This window comes from Anomaloglossus baeobatrachus, chromosome 4 (genome assembly GCF_048569485.1).
Source record: "Anomaloglossus baeobatrachus isolate aAnoBae1 chromosome 4, aAnoBae1.hap1, whole genome shotgun sequence".
Classification (NCBI taxonomy): Eukaryota; Metazoa; Chordata; class Amphibia; order Anura; family Aromobatidae; genus Anomaloglossus; species Anomaloglossus baeobatrachus.
The window spans coordinates 415,696,625-415,709,842 of NC_134356.1; the positions used below are offsets into that span (position 1 = coordinate 415,696,625).

The 13,218-nt window shown below is 50.0% G+C and overlaps 1 protein-coding gene across 1 annotated transcript in view; it reads left to right on the forward strand.

The window, feature by feature from the left end:
• Positions 1-210: 210 nt before the first annotated feature.
• Positions 211-13,218, forward strand: part of TMEM209 (transmembrane protein 209) — a 156,648-nt gene continuing 143,640 nt past the window's right edge. Inside the window, exons 1-2 of the mRNA XM_075342614.1 lie at positions 211-493; positions 4,077-4,218. Of these exons, the coding sequence (XP_075198729.1) occupies positions 448-493; positions 4,077-4,218 (188 nt within the window). The 5' untranslated portion in view covers positions 211-447. The remainder of the gene's footprint in view (positions 494-4,076; positions 4,219-13,218) is intronic.

The window sequence follows — 13,218 nt, forward strand, 5'->3', positions numbered from 1 at the left end:
GTTCCCAATGTACAGGGGAGGTTCTGTATCATCACAAGGTGTAGCAGAGGGGTTTTTTTTAAAAAAAGAGCCGTTTTTTGAGCCGAAAGAGCCGATTCTTTTTGGTGAGCCGAGCCGAATGAGCCGGCTCATCAAAAAGAGCCGGACTGCCCATCACTACTGTCTGCAGACCGCGGCTCCTTACACCGCTGCGCCCCGCCCCTTCCCGTCCACTTCAGTCATGTGATTTTGACGTCATCAGTTCGGCTCTCATGCCGGCGGGCGCCGGTAGGCGGGAAGTTGTAGACGTCCACGAGTCCTGTCAGTACGGCGTAGTGAAGGACGGGCAGGATGGTCACCGGAGCTTTCCGCCATCGGGTCTCCCACAGTGCTGCGTGAGGGAAACTTATACGTTTTCTCCACCCCAGTCCTGACTGAACGTGTGTAGCCGCTTATTAACTGCTGGTGATGGCCGACAGTAACAAGAGCAGTCCTTTCCTGGATACCATGCTAGGTATAATACACGTGTGCTGCCCGTGATGAAGAGTGATCAAGGGGGCAAATAAGGAGGCACACAAGTCATACACCTACAACCTACATATACTGGGGGAAGGGGTACAGTGCGTGTATGGTGAGGGAGGGAGTACAGTACATGTATGGGGGGAAGGGGTACAGTACGTGTATGGTGAGGGAGGGAGTACAGTACATGTATGGGGGGAAGGGGTACAGTACGTGTATGGTGAGAGAGGGAGTACAGTACATGTATGGTGAGGGAGGGAGTACAGTACATGTATGGTGAGAGAGGGAGTACAGTACGTGTATGGTGAGGGAGGGAGTACAGTACATGTATGGTGAGGGAGGGAGTACAGTACATGTATGGTGAGGGAGGGAGTACAGTACATGTATGGTGAGGGAGGGAGTACAGTACATGTATGGTGAGGGAGTACAGTACATGTATGGTGAGGGAGGGAGTACAGTACATGTATGGTGAGAGAGGGAGTACAGTACATGTATGGTGAGGGAGGGAGTACAGTACATGTATGGGGGGTGAGGGAGTACAGTACATGTATGGTGAGGGAGGGAGTACAGTACATGTATGGTGAAAGAGGGAGTACAGTACATGTATGGTGAGGGAGGGAGTACAGTACATGTATGGTGAGGGAGGGAGTACAGTACATGTATGGTGAGGGAGGGAGTACAGTACATGTATGGTGAGGGAGGGAGTACAGTACATGTATGGGGGGTGAGGGAGTACAGTACATGTATGGTGAGGGAGGGAGTACAGTACATGTATGGTGAGGGAGGGAGTACAGTACATGTATGGTGAGGGAGGGAGTACAGTACATGTATGGTGAGGGAGGGAGTACAGTACATGTATGGTGAGAGAGGGAGTACAGTACATGTATGGTGAGGGAGGGAGTACAGTACATGTATGGGGGGTGAGGGAGTACAGTACATGTATGGTGAGGGAGGGAGTACAGTACATGTATGGTGAAAGAGGGAGTACAGTACATGTATGGTGAGGGAGGGAGTACAGTACATGTATGGTGAGAGAGGGAGTACAGTACATGTATGGTGAGGGAGGGAGTACAGTACATGTATGGTGAGGGAGGGAGTACAGTACATGTATGGGGGGTGAGGGAGTACAGTACATGTATGGTGAGGGAGGGAGTACAGTACATGTATGGTGAGGGAGGGAGTACAGTACATGTATGGTGAGGGAGGGAGTACAGTACATGTATGGTGAGGGAGGGAGTACAGTACATGTATGGTGAGGGAGGGAGTACAGTACATGTATGGTGAGGGAGGGAGTACAGTACATGTATGGTGAGGGAGGGAGTACAGTACATGTATGGGGGGTGAGGGAGTACAGTACATGTATGGTGAGGGAGGGAGTACAGTACATGTATGGTGAAAGAGGGAGTACAGTACATGTATGGTGAGGGAGGGAGTACAGTACATGTATGGTGAGAGAGGGAGTACAGTACATGTATGGTGAGGGAGGGAGTACAGTACATGTATGGGGGGTGAGGGAGGGAGTACAGTACATGTATGGGGGGAAGGGGTACAGTACGTGTATGGTGAGAGAGGGAGTACAGTACATGTATGGGGGGTGAGGGAGTACAGTACATGTATGGTGAGGGAGGGAGTACAGTACATGTATGGTGAGAGAGGGAGTACAGTACATGTATGGGGGGTGAGGGAGGGAGTACAGTACATGTATGGTGAGGGAGGGAGTACAGTACATGTATGGGGGGTGAAGGAGGGAGTACAGTACATGTATGGGGGGAAGGGGTACAGTACGTGTATGGTGAGAGAGGGAGTACAGTACATGTATGGGGGGAAGGGGTACAGTACGTGTATGGTGAGGGAGGGAGTACAGTACATGTATGGTGAGGGAGTACAGTACATGGATGGGAGGAAGGGGTACAGTATGTGTATGGGGGGTGGGAAAGGGGTACAGTGTGTATGGGGGGGAAGGGGTACAGTACATGTATGGGGGGTGGGGAAGGGGTACAGTGTGTATGGAGGGAAGGGGTACAGTACGTGTATGGGGGGTGGGGATGGGGTACAGTGCGTGTATGGGGGAAGGGGTATAGTGCATGTATTGGGGGTGGGGAAGGGGAACAGTGCGTGTATGGGGAAGGGGTACAGTGCGTGTATGGGGGGAAGGGGAACAGTGCGTGTATGGGGGTGGGGAAGGGGAACAGTGCGTGTATGGGGGCTGGGGAAAGGGTACAGTGCGTGTATGGGGGGTGGGGAAGGGGTACAGTGCGTGTATGGGGGGTGGGCAAGGGGTACAGTACATGGATGGGGGAAGGGGTACAGTACGTGTATGGGGAAGAGGTACAGTACATGTATGGGGAGAAGGGGTACAGTATGTGGGGGAGAGGGGTACATGGATGGGGGAAGGGGTACAGTACATGTATGGGGGGTAGAGGTACAGTACATGTATGGTGAGGTGGTACAGTACATGGATGGGGGGAAGGGGTACAGTACATGTAGGGGGTGGGGAAGGGGTACAGTACGTGTTTGGGGGAAGGGGTACATTACATGTATGGGGAGAGGGGTACATGGATGTGGGAAGGGGTACAGTGCATGTATGAGGGTAGGGAAGGGGTACAGTACATGGATGAGGGTGGGGAAGGGCTACAGTACATGGATGAGGGTGGGGAAGGGCTACAGTACACGGATGGGGGGAAGGGCTACAGTACATGGATGATGGGGAAGGGGTATGTGCATTTCATATGCCCCTATATGTGGAGAGGCAGATCTATTTGTATATGGCAAGTCCACCCTCACAGTTACTACTGTAGTTTTGTTTGGATACGGCTGTATTGGATTGTATAATCACAGAAAAAATACTCCTAAATTTTTTTTCGGTTAACTTTTATTAAATATCAATATATTGAAACATGAAGTGAGGGGGGGGGTGTTCAGAAAAATAAAAAATACCCTAAGGGTCTAAAGTACAATATAAAATAGTCTAGTGGACCAATTTGGGTAATATTTCTTGGGGCTAACTTGTTTATGCTTTTTTTTACATAAAAAGAATACTGTATGTTTATTTTATCCCACTACAGTACTCTATAATTATATCTTCTTACACTGTCCTACCAATAATACATATAGTTCAAGTTTCTGTATTTGAAAGATATATGCCAAATCTATCTATAAATTTACATTTTATGTAAGTCTCTTTTTCAATGCATGGTTAATTATTGGATCTGGATGATAATAATTGTGTATTAAAAATGTTTCTGCAATGAATGTTAAAAAATTGATGTATCATCATTTGTAAAGTTGACTGGTGGAGCGATATAAGCCTTTCCCACCATTTGCTGGGATATGCCGCTGGCTGGTCCACTAGACTATTTTATATTGTACTTTAGACTCTTGGGGTATTTTTTATTTTTCTGAACACCCCCCCTCACTTCATGTTTCAATATATTGATATTTAATAAATGTTTAACGAAAAAAATTTTAGGAGTATTTTTTCTGTGATTTATATTTTCGGGTTACTCCCCTTTGATCGTTTTTTCTGTGATTTTGTTCTATATTGGATTGTAATTGAATAGCTGGATATTATTTCTTAGGAGAGAAGATGGCACAGCCAAGTCCATCTACATCATTTATTGATTCGGCCATCAAGATGAGAAGAGAGGCACATGCCCGCAATGTTGTCTTAGCCTGGGGGATTTTGAATTTGTCCCTGGCAGGAATGATTTATACAGAAATGTGAGTAAAACTAGAAATGTACAACCATTTTGCCCTTCCTAATAATCTGTGTCAAAGCAATGCGATGGTCACATGTGTGGAAACACGGCTTTCAGACTCTCTCAACTTGTCTATTTACATACAGAAAGTTACTTTGATAGTGCAGAATGTATGTGTTCTGTCTCCCAGTTATATAAAGGGTTTTGTTAATGTAAAAAATGGGTGTTTTGTTCAATATGTGTAGGTAATATACCTTTAGTCTAGGGGTGCATAAAGACGACCAAGTAAGTCAGGCCGAGATTTAACATGATGCTTGGACTGCCCGCATGTGTCCTGCCCTGAGCCTGATAGCTGCATAGAAATACATGAACCTGTTACTCTCTGGTCTGGAGAGCCACGGCCACAGTACGAACATTAACGTCTGATCTCGGTCCAATACGGGCTTCTGAATACACCCAAATTGTTAATTAAAAATGTTAGAGATGACATTTTCTTTTTCCACAGTGTAAGACTACTTGAGTCGGCTGTGTGCCTGCAATGAGGTTTTGATACCACATATTTTTGCTGCATCAAAACCGCAGCATCTTCCAATTTCAGCTAGGTGGATAGGATTTGTAGAAATCTCATGCCCGTGCGCTTTTTCTTTTATTCAACGTAAACATAGCTGTGGTGCATTTCAAATCCACAATATGTTACTTCCACTTGCGGGTACGCTGAGCCTTATGTACAGATTTTCTTTATCGTTCCTATGGGAGACCCAGACATTGGGTGTATAGCTTCTGCCTCCGGAGGACACACAAAGTACTACACTAAAAAGTGTAGCTCCTCCCTCTGAGCATATACACCCCCTGGATAACCAAATCTAGCCAGTTCATTGCTTTGTGTTCAGGAGGCACACATCCACACATGCATTCTCATCTGATTTTTCATTTTGGAAAGTTTTTGAAGAAAAGCGGGTCCAAGCCTGGACTCCCGGCATGTCCCTTCTCACCCCACTGTGTCGGCGGTGTTGTTAAGGTTGATTCCAGGGCTGGAGCCTTACATGCCGTGCTCCTTCACCATCCCTCGGGCTCTGGCTTGAAGTGGGAGCCAGCACGGTTCTCCCTGCTTTGCAGGAGGCCGGTCTCCATCCGCAGCCCTTCAGGATCCTGCTGGACGGAGCACTCATCCCCAGGGACTTGAAACCCTGCGTCTCACAAGCTAAGTACTGAGACGTTTATGTTCGGGGGGTCCCTTGTATTTTATTGTTGGGCAGAGTGTGCTGTGTAATTGTTCTGACATTTCCGGCCGGTTCTCTGGTTGTCACCTGAGAACCGCGCCGATGGAGCCTGCGCGCCGGCCGCATCGCTTAAATTTAGGCCCCGGCTTCGCCTGAAGCCTAGTTTCGATTTCACTGCCCTTGCATGTCAGTCATGCAGAGGGACAGTGTGGCTCCGCCCAGCGGCCGTTCGGCACAGGGGAGGGACACTCCTCTCTGAGTAAATGTGCCCTCCCCTGTAAATCTCCTTGGCCCTCCAGATCCCGCTCTCTTCTCTGAGTAGGTCCCGCCCCCTCTCCTCGCTCCGACGCCATTTTTTCAGCGTTCTCACAGCGATCGGCGCTGGCTGCAGCATCTCTGCTAATCTGTCTGGGGGTCCGGGCTGTGGGATCTGGAGGGCACACAAACGGTCTGGTAAGCCACAACCTCCGGTTGTGGACCTGCTTATATACTCTCTGGGGGTCATCCTGGCTCAGAGCCCCCACTTCAGCAGCATGTCTCACACAAGGAGCAAGGCTGTACGCAATATGCACTGCATGTAAGCTCGTGCTGCCTGAACCGAGCACATATCTACATTGTGATGCCTGCTCTAACCTGACAATGCCTCAGCCTGGAATAGCACCCACAGTGGTCCCTCCGGCTGCTCCGGCTCCGGTGGCTGAACCCCCGACTTGGGTAGAATCCTTCTCTAGGTCAATCTCCCAGTCTTTTGCCGACTCCATGGGACAGCTGTCCCGGACTTTGCTGAACATGCATCAGCCCCCTTCTCAGGGCGCCGCTGCTGCTAGGGCTCTCTCAGCGGAGCTCACAGAGGATTCTTCATCTGGTCCCAGACCCCGTCCTCCTAAGAGGAGACGCAGGGCTCCCTCTCTTTCCTCATCCCGCAGCTCTGATTCAAGAGCTGACTCGCAGGACGAGGAGGATGCCGTTACTGGGGGCTCGGAGGCTGCCTTCATGTGCCCCATTGATCTGTCCGAAAGTGACTCAGATGTTAGTGATTTGATTGCGTCCATTAATTCTGTACTGGACCTCAATCCGCCAGTATCAGAGGAGCAACCCTCTCTGGCAGAGAAGCACCAGTTTACCGTGCCTAAGAGGACAAGGAGTGTGTTCTTTAACCACTCCAGTTTTCAGGCCACTGTGACCAAGCCTAGGGCCTGTCCTGACAAACGCTTCCCAAAGCGTGGTTCTGATGACCGTTTTCCCTTTCCATCTGAGGTGGTCAAGGAGTGGGCTCATTCACCAAAGGTAGACCCTCCGGTGTCTAGACTCCCAGCCCGGACAGTTGTATCAGTGGCTGATGGCACCTCACTTAAGGATTCCACTGACCGCCAGGTTGACCTTCTGGCCAAATCTGTATATGAGGCGGCAGGGGCCTCGTTCTCCCCATCTTTTGCAGCAGTGTGGGCTCTCAAAGCCATCTCTGCTTCCTTAGAGGAGATGCATTCCCTCACCAGGGACTCTATGCCCGAAATGGTTGCCTTAACTTCCAGGCTTCAGCCTTTTCATCCTATGCCATGTCTGCCATGCTGGAGGCTTCTCACCGCACTGCGGTGGCTTTGGCTAATTCCCTCGCTATCCGCAGGATCTTGTGGCTTCGAGAGTGGAAGGCAGACGCTTCTTCAAAGAAGTACCTTGCTGGGCTCCCATTTGCTGGGTCCAGGCTATTCGGTGAACAACTGGATGAAATTATTAAAAAAGCTACTGGCGGGAAGAGTACTTCCATGCCACAAACCAAAACCAGGATACCTGTCCGGGGCAGGAACCAGTCGAGGTTTCGTTCCTTTCGTTCCTCCAACAACTGGTCGTCCTCTAAGCCCTCGGCCTCGTCCACTAACTCAGCCAAGGACCAAAAACCCAACTGGCGTACGAAGCCGCGTCCTCAGAAGACCGCAGGAGCTGCTGCCACTAAGGCAGCCTCCTCTTGACTATCTGGCCGCGCCAGCAACGTCCTTGGTCGGTGGCAGGCTCTCCCACTTTGGCGACGTGTGGTTTCAACACGTCTCCGATCAGTGGGTGCGGGATATCATCTCCCACGGCTACAGGATAGAATTCTCTTCCAGCCCGCCAAACAGATTTTTTTCTGTCAACTCCCCCCTGCTCCAAGGCCGCCGCCTTCTCTCAGGCCGTGGCATCCTTGCAGGCCAACGGAGTAATTGTACCGGTTCCCGCCCGGGAACGGTTCAGAGGTTTCTACTCAAATCTCTTCCTAGTCCCCAAAAAGGACGGTTCCTTCCGGCCCATCCTGGATTTCAAGCTTCTCAACAAGCATGTGCAGGTGCGGCATTTTCGCATGGAGTCTCTGCGATCAGTCATTGCTTCAATGACCCAAGGAGATTTCCTGGCATCCATCGACATCAGAGATGCCTATCTGCATGTGCCAATTGCAGTTTCTCACCAGCGTTGGCTACGTTTTGCAATCGGAGAGGAACATTTCCAATTCGTGGCTCTCCCCTTCGGGTTAGCCACGGCCCCTCGGGTATTCACCAAAGTCATGGCAGCAGTGGTTGCGGTTCTGCACCTCCAAGGGTTGGCAGTGATTCCTTACCTGGACGACCTTCTAGTCAAGGCTTCATCCAGTGCAGACTGTCAGCGGAGTGTCTCGCTCACTCTCGCCACTCTAGTCCAATTCGGGTGGCTTGTCAATCTGCCCAAATCCACTCTGACTCCGACCCAGAAGCTCACGTACCTAGGGATGCAATTCGAGACTCTACCGGCACTTGTGAAGCTGCCCTTAGTCAAACAGCAGTCCCTCCATCTGGCGGTGCGCTCTTTACTGAGGCCCCGCCGTCATTCCATCAGGCACCTAATGCAGGTGCTGGGTCAGATGGTGGCGTCAATGGAAGCGGTTCCCTTTGCCCAGTTCCATCTGCGTCCTCTGCAGCTGGACATTCTCCGCTGTTGGGACAAGCGGACATCATCCTTGCACAGGTTAGTGGCTCTGTCGCCACAGACCAGGGGCTCCCTTCAGTGGTGGCTTCGGCCCCTCTCTCTGTCTCAGGGACGCTCCTTCCTGGCCCCGTCCTGGGTGATCCTCACCACGGATGCCAGTCTATCCGGCTGGGGAGCAGTATATCTCCACCACAGAGCGCAGGGCACTTGGACTCCGTCCGAATCAGCCCTCTCGATCAATGTGCTGGAAATCAGAGCTGTGCTTCTAGCTCTCTTAGCCTTTCACCACCTGTTGGCGGCCAAGCACATTCGAGTCCAGTCAGACAACGCGACAGCGGTTGCCTACATCAATCACCAAGGCGGGACACGCAGCCGCCTGGCAATGTTGGAGGTTCAACGCATCCTTCAATGGACGGAGGACTCAAAGTCCACCATATCCGCAGTCCACATCCCAGGCGTGGAAAACTGGGAGGCAGATTATCTCAGCCGTCAAACCGTGGACAGTGGCGAGTGGTCTCTGCATCCGGCAGTGTTTCGGTCAATCTGCCGCAAGTGGGGCACTCCGGAAGTGGATCTAATGGCATCCCGGCACAACAACAAGGTTCCGGTTTACGTGGCTCGCTCCCACGATCCTCAGGCCTTTGCACCGGACGCTCTGGTTCAAGATTGGTCCCAGTTTCGTCTGTCCTACGTGTTTCCCCCTCTAGCTCTCTTGCCCAGAGTCCTGCGCAAGATCAGAATGGAGGGCCGTCCTCATTGATCCGGACTGGCCCAGGCGAGCTTGGTACCCAGACCTGCTCCATCTGTCCGTAGAGGTGCCGTGGCATCTCCCGGACCGTCCAGACCTTCTCTCACAAGGTCCGTTTTTCCGCCAGAATTCTGCGGCTCTCAGATTGACGGCGTGGCTCTTGAGTCCTGGATCTTGACGACTTCTGGTATCCCTCCTGAAGTCATCTCCACTATGACTCGGGCTCGGAAGTCTTCCTCGGCCAAAATATATCACAGGACCTGGAGAATTTTCCTGTCCTGGTGTCGCTCTTCCGGCCATGCTCCTTGGCCCTTTTCCTTGCCGACCCTCCTGTCCTTTCTACAGTCCGGTCTGCAGCTAGGACTATCCCTCAATTCACTCAAGGGACAGGTCTCGGCTCTGTCAGTGTTGTTCCAGCGGCGTATCGCCCGGCTGGCTCAGGTGCGCCCCTTCATGCAGGGCGCGTCTCACATCATTCCGCCTTACCAGCGGTTTTTGGATCCCTGGGACCTCAATCTGGTCCTCATGGCCTTGCCGAAACCCCCCTTTGAGCCTCTTAGGGAGGTTTCTTTGTCTCGTCTTTCACAGAAAGTGGTCTTTCTAGTGGCCATAACTTCCCTCAGGAGAGTCTCTGATTTGGCTGCGCTCTCTTCGGAGTCACCTTTTTTGGTTTTTCATCAAGACAAGGTGGTTCTCCGTCCGACTCCAGACTTTCTCCCTAAGGTGGTTTCTCCTTTCCACCTTAACCAGGACATTTCCCTGCCTTCCTTTTGTCCGGCTCCTGTTCATCGCTTTGAAAAAGCGTTGCATACTCTGGATCTGGTGCGGGCGCTCCGGATCTATGTGTCTCGCACCGCTGTTCTTAGGCGGTGCACCTCTCTTTTTGTGCTAACCACAGGTCGGCGTAAGGGCCTCTCGGCTTCTAAGCCGACCTTGGCTCGTTGGATTAGGTCGGCCATTTCCGATGCCTACCAGTGTACTCAAGTGCCTCCCCCGCCGGGGATCAAGGCACACTCGACCAGAGCTGTCGGTGCCTCTTGGGCTTTCAGGCACCAGGCTACGGCTCAGCAGGTCTGTCAGGCTGCCACTTGGAGTAGTCTGCATACCTTTTCAAAGCACTACCAAGTGCATGCTCATGCTTCGGCAGATGCGAGCTTGGGCAGACACATCCTTCAGGCAGCTGTCGCCCATTTGTGAAGTTAGGTTCCGCCTACTTCCCAGTTTTCTGTTTATTCCCACCCATGGACTGCTTTGAGACGTCCCAATGTCTGGGTCTCCCATAGGAGCGATAAAGAAAAAGAGAATTTTGTTTACTTACCGTAAATTCTTTTTCTTATAGTTCCGTATTGGGAGACCCAGCACCCTCCCTGTTGCCTGTTGGCAGTTTCTTGTTCCGCGTGTTATCACCGGCTGTTGTTGTAGACAGAGGCTCCGGTTGTTCCGGTTCTTGCTCTATCTCTACTTGTGGGTGGCTATTCTCCTTCAGCTTTTGCACTAAACTGGCTAGATTTGGTTATCCAGGGGGTGTATATGCTCAGAGGGAGGAGCTACACTTTTTAGTGTAGTACTTTGTGTGTCCTCCGGAGGCAGAAGCTATACACCCAATGTTTGGGTCTCCCAATACGGAACTATAAGAAAAAGAATTTACGGTAAGTAAACAAAATTCTCTTTTTCCCTATAGAATTGTATTAGATGTAAAAAATGCTTAGGTAAAAAAACGCCTGTGTTTTGTGCGCATTTCTGCTGTGGAGAAGCACCAAAAAATGCATGTAATTCACATATGACTGTCAATAAAGTTTTGTCAAAGTCAAATACCAGGAAGTTTCAAAAACTAAGCAGCTATATTTATTTGTCATGAAATAGTAACAAAAGCCAAAAACTGCAGCGTCAAAATGTGACAAAAACTAATGTTAAAAAATGCAATTAGATGAATTAAGCTAATTTTATAAAGTAAATGCAGAAATTCTGTGACTTCAGAAGCTCACCAAATACTCTTTGTGGGAACATAGCCTGAAGCATGAGCCCCCACACAGCCCCTCTGTATACAGCGTGAGCCCCCACACAGCCCCTCTGTAGACAGCGTGAGACCCCACACAGCCCCTCTGTATACAGCGTGAGCCCCCACACAGCCCCTCTGTATACAGCGTGAGCCCCCACACAGCCCCTCTGTATACAGCGTGAGCCCCCACACAGCCCCTCTGCAGACAGCGTGAGCCCCCACACAGCCCCTCTGCAGACAGCGTGAGCCCCCACACAGCCCCTCTGCAGACAGCGTGAGCCCCCACACAGCCCCTCTGCAGACAGCGTGAGCCCCCACACAGCCCCTCTGCAGACAGCGCGAGCCCCCACACAGCCCCTCTGTAGACAGCGCGAGCCCTCACACAGGCCCTCTACAGAGTGAACCCTTACACATTTAAAAAACGACACACATCCTCTCCCGTTTCCCTAGTGCTCTGCCGCATAGACACTCTAATGTGACTTCAACGCATCTGTTGTCTAACACGCTGATTGGTGTAAGACGTCCGGGGCCCCTACTCTACCAGTATATTCACCTCTTTCCACATCCAGAGATGGCGGTGACATCGGACAGTGGAGGGCACGGTGCGGTTTACTGGTTTCAGCTCTTCGGCTGTCTTTGTCCAAGGGACAGACTGGAACAGGCAGAGTGCCCATCCTCGCCCTAGAGGAAGAGGTAGATAAATGCTGGTCCTAAATACGAAAGATTGACATCAAGGTATCGAAGATGGCAGTCTTACTTTTTGAAAATGGTCTCCCGAACCTCATTGTAGGGGACCTTGTTTCAAGAGACCAGTCATCAAACATCCAACTTCATGACATTAAAAGCTGTGGAGCAGTTCACTGGACACGTGTCAGAATCAGGGCTGTGGAGTCGGAGTCGTGGAGTCGGAGTCGGAGTCGGAGCTCATTTTGGTGGAGTCGGAGTCGGAGTTGGAGTCGGTATAAAATGCACCGACTCCGACTCCTAAAATATATAATAAATTGGGGACAGGAGTGCAATGCAGAATGTGCTGAATATTTTACTAAATAATAACATTTAGTATAATGCTTATATTTAAGTGAAAAATTTATTGTAGTATAATGTGAACATCAGACATTTAATTGTTTTTATGATACAATAATCAAGATATTTGGATAGAACATAAAATATTTATTGGATACAACTTTAGAACACAAAAAACTAATAAATTGTAAATATGTAATATTATATATATATACACAGTGTATATACACACACAAGATATATATGTAATCTACTGTATATTACATAGTGTATTACATATTTACAATTTATTACAGTTTTTTGTGTTCTAAAGTTGTATCCAATAAATATATTTTATGTTCTATCCAAATATCTTGATTATTGTATCATAAAAATTATTAAATGTCTAATGTTCACATACACATATTCATGTACTACAATAAATTTTTCACCTAACTATAAGCAATATATGTAGGAGTCGGAGTCGGAGTCGGAGTCGGAGTCGGAGTCGGAGTCGGAGTCGGAGCCGGAGCCGGAGTCGGAGCCGGAGTCGGAGCCGGAGTCGGAGCCGGAGCCGGAGCCGGAGCCGGAGTCGGAGTCGGAGTCGGAGCCGGAGTCGGAGCCGGAGCCGGAGCCGGAGCCGGAGTCGGAGCCGGAGCCGGAGTCGGAGCCGGAGTCGGTGCAAGAGAATTTGAGGAGTCGGAGTCTGAGTCGAAGGTTTGGCTTACCGACTCCACAGCCCTGGTCAGAATCTTACAACAATATAACCACAGTGGCTCATCAGGGAAGCATAAAATTCTACAGTCTGTATCAGCCAAAATCTTCTGTCAGTATCCGTATTCCGCCAACATCCAGACAGAATTCCTGAGCAGGAAAGACCTACTTAGACTGTATTCGCCTAGATATTTCAAAATCTTTCAGAGAATCAAAAAAATGGAGCTTGCCAGAGGTGGCTTTCTTTGCAGGCCATCAAAACACAAAAGAACAATAATACGTCTCCACTAACTCAAGTGACAGTGGCCTCCTTGGCTTATCAATTAAGAAATGTGCTCCTCAGACCATCTGGGGGCATCACAACTCTGGAACAGATCTCAATCAGAGTCAGTAAAACTTTCACACTCC